Raw genomic sequence first — 6,366 nt, forward strand, 5'->3', positions numbered from 1 at the left:
AGCCAAAGACTATTTAAACTCCAAATTTCAAAATTCAAATGTAAACACTGAAGTCCATTAGACTTCATTAAGCTTCTCTTCTATGTACCATTTCTGATCCATTTAAACTCATTCAGACTCCCCCATCTATCCTAGCGACATGTTATGCTAGAAACATGCTAATCATGCCAGCAATATGCCAGTCACGGGTCAATAATGTAAAAAAAAACATGCTAATCATGCTAGAAACATGTTATTAATATCTATCATACATTTTCAAATTCAGGCTTTTACAACTGCTTTAAAATTTTAGGCTAGGCTTTCTCAAGCCAACCTCAAGTTTCTCTTGACAATTTATCTAGTTTTACATTAAAGTGAGAGATGTTGCTTTGGCAGTTACCTGAAATAAAATATGCTTGCTTTTATATTTCACTCAGTTATGTATATTTCCATGTTTTTTTTTTATAGTTTTAGTTAACTAATAACCCTGGTCAAAGATTAATCATATTTGGTGTTTAGGGTTAAAAATATCCAAAGATGGAATCTGTAGATCAGAATTAGACTTTAGATTATGCAAATCAAAAAGCCAGATTATTTCGGTCAGAAACCGTTATCTAAAATGCACAAGATCAGTTTATTTAAAAACATACAAAGCTGATAATATCACATGTATAGTTATAAAGCAACTATGAAAGCTGGGATTTTAAAAACTATATCCTGAAAGTGGTTATTAAAGCTGTTGTGATGTTCTTGGCAGTCCTGTAGCAGCTGAATGCTCTGATGTAGTTTCATAACCCAGTTTCTTCATGTCTTTAGTCACAATGTTGAACTGCAGTGTAACAAAACCTTGTGAGCGCACCCTCGTAACTGCAAAAAGAAAAAATCACATCAGTTATGTCTTGTAAATGCACTTTATTGCACTAGAACAGTTTCTGAGGACCTACACCTTGGCTCGAGATGGAAAACATCCACTCAAATATCATATTTCATCCGAAGGCAAGGGTTAAATAAAAGCTTACCTTCTCTTCCCTCTCCTTGGGCAACAACCTTGGGATCTGTGTACTCTGGACGCCGTCCCATCAGCCAGCTGCGTACAAGATATAACATGTTCAATACAGTGTCAAATGAAAATGTTTAAGTTACAATGTACCTTCACATTTGAAACATTCATACAAGCTGCACATTGACTAAAACTAAGTTCAAGTTAAGTCTTGAGTGCAAAAGGGAACAGCAGCAGAAAAATTAAATTCAGATTACAACCCTAAGATACTGCATACATAATTAATTGGATAATTTTCTAATTCTTCTCATGTTTCCATGCGAATGTGAATGAAAACAGCAGCCGAGGTGAATGTGGAATATTTGGGAGAAATCAGTTTTAACCTTGTGAACCTCTGAAGTCTTGATGTAGATTCGGGAACAAACATAGGAATGGTCTTGGTGTGTCTGCACAGAGAGCATTCATATTTAAGTGTGCATGTCAGACAGATTTTGAACATGCTGGCTGCTTTTATCACACTATGACGCTATCTTAAAGTGACTCACTTTCCAGGTGTAAACGGGATGTGTACGGCTCCGTAACCTCTCACAACATCATTTCCAAAAGTGTCAGGGCCATACACACTAACCACAATCTGGGGCCCTGAAGAAAGAAAGAAAAAAAAGGATGGATCCTTAAAAATATATATTGTGGTCACAATTATAAAGATGTATTACAATACATGACATTATTATTTAGAATAATATTCCTTAATCAAAGACGTAAATTAATCAAAGAAGTAAATTAAAGGAATAAACTGAAGGTAACACATTACAACAGTATGTTCTCTATATGTTTAAGAAACACAAGTTGTATTATCAACACTTCAAAGTTTGTAAATACAACTTCCAGCAGATCTCCATTACTTTTTAATTCATTTGACAAAAAAGGCTCAAATGACTCTGTGCCTAACCACTACAACATGGAAATAACTGAACCTACTGATCACACTACTTAAATGTTTTTGATGTTACACATGAAATATTTTCGTCTTGTTGTCCAATGCATAGCCACAGTCTCTAAAGAAAAGAAAGTGAAGGGAGTTTAATATTTAAAACAAGAACAATTATCGGCCAGTGGACTCGGAAACATCTTAATTAAAAGGGAGAACAAGATTTCACGTTCCACTGACAGATATTTATTCTTATTAAATCATAAACACACTTCATTTTGTTCAGTTTCTCACAAAAAAAGACTTCATATTTTCATTTTGCATCTCAACTAAATGTATCTTGATATAATCATACATTATATATGTATGTATAAAAAATATATGAAAGTTTAATTTTTATCATTACACTATGGAAAATAATGAACTTTATCACAATATGCTAATTCTTTTGAGAAGGACCTGTGTATATATATGGATGAATTGAGACCTTTAAGTTTTAGTTTATTACACCTTTAAGAGCCATGAAAAGCCTGCTCCATTACAACTGATTCTGACTCGACCAAAACTGGTTCACTTACAGCCAAATGGGTTCGTGCTTTTGAATGTGATGTCCAATGGGAAATTCCACACCAAACTCTGAGATCCTCCACCTTTTGATGTTATTTGAGAAATTCCCTCTTCCAAGCCCTTCAGATTGTGGGGGAAAAAGACACAAACTTACTACTGTGGAACATATGAGAATACAAAAAGGTACAGCCTATATATATTACATCGAGATGGGGCAAATAAACTCTAATAGTAATTAAAGATAATATTAATATTATTATTCACGTTATTCTGTCATACGTAAAGTAGTCCTGATTTCCAAACTGTAAACCAAAAGGGAGTAAAGCAGGTTGTGACTCACTGATGTGGGCGCCCAGTCGTGTCCATAAACAAAGCAATACTTGCAGTAAAGATCATCATATTCTGGGAACTACAGACAAAATAAGACATGTTAGCAATCCAGTTGACCCATATTAAGAGCAGGCTTTGCACACAGTTTACTGCATCAAACACATCCTCTAAAATCTATGTTAACTTACATCGGCTGCTTCGATTTGCCCATTAACCATGAGAAGAAAAACTGCTGGATTGTTTGAGGTCATTTCCACACCATTAACAACCTGGAAAACATTTAAATCACACCAAACCACCCTAGCTGCTCTGAAATCGCAGTTCAGATGTAAATGAAAGGATTCCCGGTGTCAACATCCACTGGCTGCTATGGACGCTCTCAGTAAGGCAGGCGATGCGGTCCAAAATGGCGGAAATAAAATGCGTTTTTAAAATGCCAATTTTCTCCGCTAGATGGCGGTCGTTGACATGAAACAGGAACTTTTTTGGTTTCCCGGATTTATTGATGAAGGCTTTTTCTGTGTGGAAATCTGCTCTTTGGTTTTCGCTTTCTCTCAAGACAAAGGATTCAAAAAGCTTAATTGGATTTATTTTTAAAATAAAATGGCTTTATATTGCCTGGAACATCAATAAACACTGAGCACATTCGTAGATACAATGCAAATCAAGACTATTTTCCACACGAATGTTTATACCAGGTCTGCCTGTGTCTGCAATTCTGCTGTTTATCTCTTGCTCTAGAAATATTATGTTGTCCATGTGTGTTTTCCAGTGTACAATTTAAAAAGAATCCCAAAAAAGGCCAATAAAATGTGCCTTTGACGTATTTTGAAGTAGTAGCCTAACCTGCTTTGACAAATATGCTTTCATCTTTTTAAAACACACATTATTGGTCAGTATACCAACTGTGTATTTTTTGTTAATCATTTTGACATCTTACAATCTCCATCTCCTATATATCACAATGTTTTTAAAACAGAGAATAGTGAAATTGTTGTTTTAGATAAATTGTGTGACGAAGCAGCACTGAGATGCATCTTTAGTTTGAAGAAGCTGAATTTAATAAACAAACACAGAATTACAATCTACACCAATAGGTGTCAGCATAACTTCCAACAGCAGATAAAATTACATCTAACATCAAACTAACCCTCCTATAATGGCAAATCACTGTTGTTTCACCTGTGGACAACCATCTCAAGCACTTAACCACTCTCTTATTCACTCTGTTCATTGAAAACTCACTCTGGGGTTATTTTGTTCTTGATAAATTATTTTGTCTTGTGCAAAGCTCTCAGCTTGACGGAGGCTGGGCCCTCAATACAGAAAACAAGACCTTGAAACTGAAAGAAAAAAAAGCGTGAAATATCTATAAAAAAAAAAGCCAAACTGTCACACAGGCAATCAATATATAAATTCATGAACTGAATTTAGGACTCAGTCCTTTTAGTCCTATACTTCAGTAAACTCTTATTCAAACTTTTTTAACCTAGATGAAGCCTGTCACTTTTTGGCCCAACGCTGTCCCAGTTTGAGCTGTCCTCATCTGTTGCCAATTTTCCCTCTCTGAGACCAGGTCTTTGACTTACAGTCACTATTTATAGCAATAGACGTCTGTACTACTTAAAAGTCCTCTACGGGACCTGTGTCTCCCTTTATAGGCCTGAAATAAATACAGTCATTTCCGTGGGGCATGTTTTTTTTTTTTTGTCTTCATACCCAACCCATGTGACTAGTTTGAGTATATTGTTCTTGTCCTCCATTAATTGCATAGCACAAATGTAATATAAGTTAAATCCATTTTATCTATTTCTGTACCTCAGATCTTAACAGTTTGTGAATAGCTGTGTCCAACTGATTGACATTTTTTGTTTGGTTGACATTTGCTTGTGTTACCAAAGTATGCAGCAACTGTCCACACCATAGCAAATGTCATGGAAAGGTCATGGAAAGCCCTGGGCTGTAGTTTGGAGGGTCAGGTAGGTGGTCAGAAAGATGATCTTGTGTTTTCTTGAAGACAAGTGTTCCTCATTGTTTAGTCTTGAAGATGATAAGAAGCTTATAATAGCGTGGCTTTATCCAGACACAGTTTATGGGTCAGTGACGTGGCCATTTTTTTAATTGTTACAAAAACAAATGCAGTTCACACAGTGGGTTGGATTTGCCTCTTACAGAATACAGAACGATCATGTATTTGAAATATGTATTTAAAAATGTACTTTAATATGCAATAATAACAAAGACAAGTACCCCTGCAGACCCTCATGACGATAAATGTTGATATATCTGTTCAAAAATTTGAATGGGAAGGGAATGTTTGTTGCGAAATGTTCTGTTGTGTGACTCCCAGATATATAATATGTAATAGATTAATATTTTTAAATAATTAATGATTTTGTTCAAACAATTTTTTAACTTTTCACCTTGAAAACTAAAGAGTCATTGAGATATTGTTGTAGTGTTTGGTAATATTTGGATTGTTTTTATATTTCTGTTTTCATTTCAATTTGAGTTCAACTTATTTAAATTATTTATTTAAATGTTAGCATGTTTTTGTTTTATTTTTGTAATTTTGATAGCTATATTTTCAATGTATACATTAATTGTTGACTTTGCAACTAGCATAACATTTTATTTCATGTTAACATTTATGTTATTTAAAGTAAATAAAAAGTTTTGTTCTCTGGTTTTAGTTTTAGTGAATCTTTAGTTGTTGTTTTTTAACAACAATCCTTTTCTTTATTGTGGACACACCTGCACATCGTTGACCCTCACATCTGTTTTGTCTATGATGTAGTCTGATTGAAACTAGATTGTGAGTAGATTTAAACTTTGTTTCATTTAAGTTCATGTATCTGCTCGGTCAGTATGTAAAGAGAAGACATTAGGTTATGATACATCCACTTAGTTCCATTACGACTCTACGTATAATGGCTTAAAAGCTCATAAATATATAATATTGTTTAATAGAATGACTTTGAGATTTTTATGTACTGAAGCTGCCATCCTGTAAAATAGTTCATCCATGAGCTGCATCTGAAAATACTAGGTCACTGTTCCTCCAGAAAGCTTAGCTGAGACCCAACTTGAATGCACATCATGTAAAATTTGTATTGATTTATATCCTTCCCTCCAAACTCCAATCATGGTCAAAAGCCAAGTGCCATTTATTATGAGGGCTAATCATTCATATTGCCCCTCCATTAGCTGGAGTGCAGCGCTGTGACAGTATAATGGTCTGTTTCAGACAGACGAGAGGGTCACTGTGGATCTGCATGTGTCACATTACAGCAGATCAAAGCCCTTTCATTTGGACCACTCCTTAATTTTGCATGACAGATAAATCTTTCCCACCCATGCTTTTAGGAATTTTCCATTTGATAAATTATGAAAGAGTGAATTTTCATTTGGGAGCACATAAATGGTTTTGTCTCGGGCATTACCGTAACTGATGTTTACTGATTTTCCCGGATTGATCTGATGTTAGTGAGGATATGATAGCATAGGAGGGGTGTGAACTTACACTAACACTTAATAGATCACTCTTTTTTTATTAATT

At 34.7% G+C, this 6,366-nt stretch overlaps 1 protein-coding gene across 1 annotated transcript; it reads right to left on the reverse strand.

Annotated features, from left to right (window-relative positions):
* Window positions 1-589: 589 nt before the first annotated feature.
* On the reverse strand, window positions 590-3,209 carry LOC127951842 (B9 domain-containing protein 1). The gene is made up of 7 exons (XM_052549905.1): window positions 2,996-3,209; window positions 2,818-2,886; window positions 2,489-2,597; window positions 1,525-1,621; window positions 1,363-1,425; window positions 999-1,066; window positions 590-846 (listed from the first exon to the last, which is right to left on the reverse strand). Exons 1-7 carry the CDS (start codon window positions 3,056-3,058, stop codon window positions 710-712), a joined length of 606 nt encoding a protein of 201 aa, XP_052405865.1. The 5' UTR covers window positions 3,059-3,209; the 3' UTR covers window positions 590-709.
* Between the last annotated feature and the right edge of the window lie 3,157 nt (window positions 3,210-6,366).

The sequence above is a fragment of the Carassius gibelio genome, chromosome A3 (assembly GCF_023724105.1).
Source record: "Carassius gibelio isolate Cgi1373 ecotype wild population from Czech Republic chromosome A3, carGib1.2-hapl.c, whole genome shotgun sequence".
Classification (NCBI taxonomy): Eukaryota; Metazoa; Chordata; class Actinopteri; order Cypriniformes; family Cyprinidae; genus Carassius; species Carassius gibelio.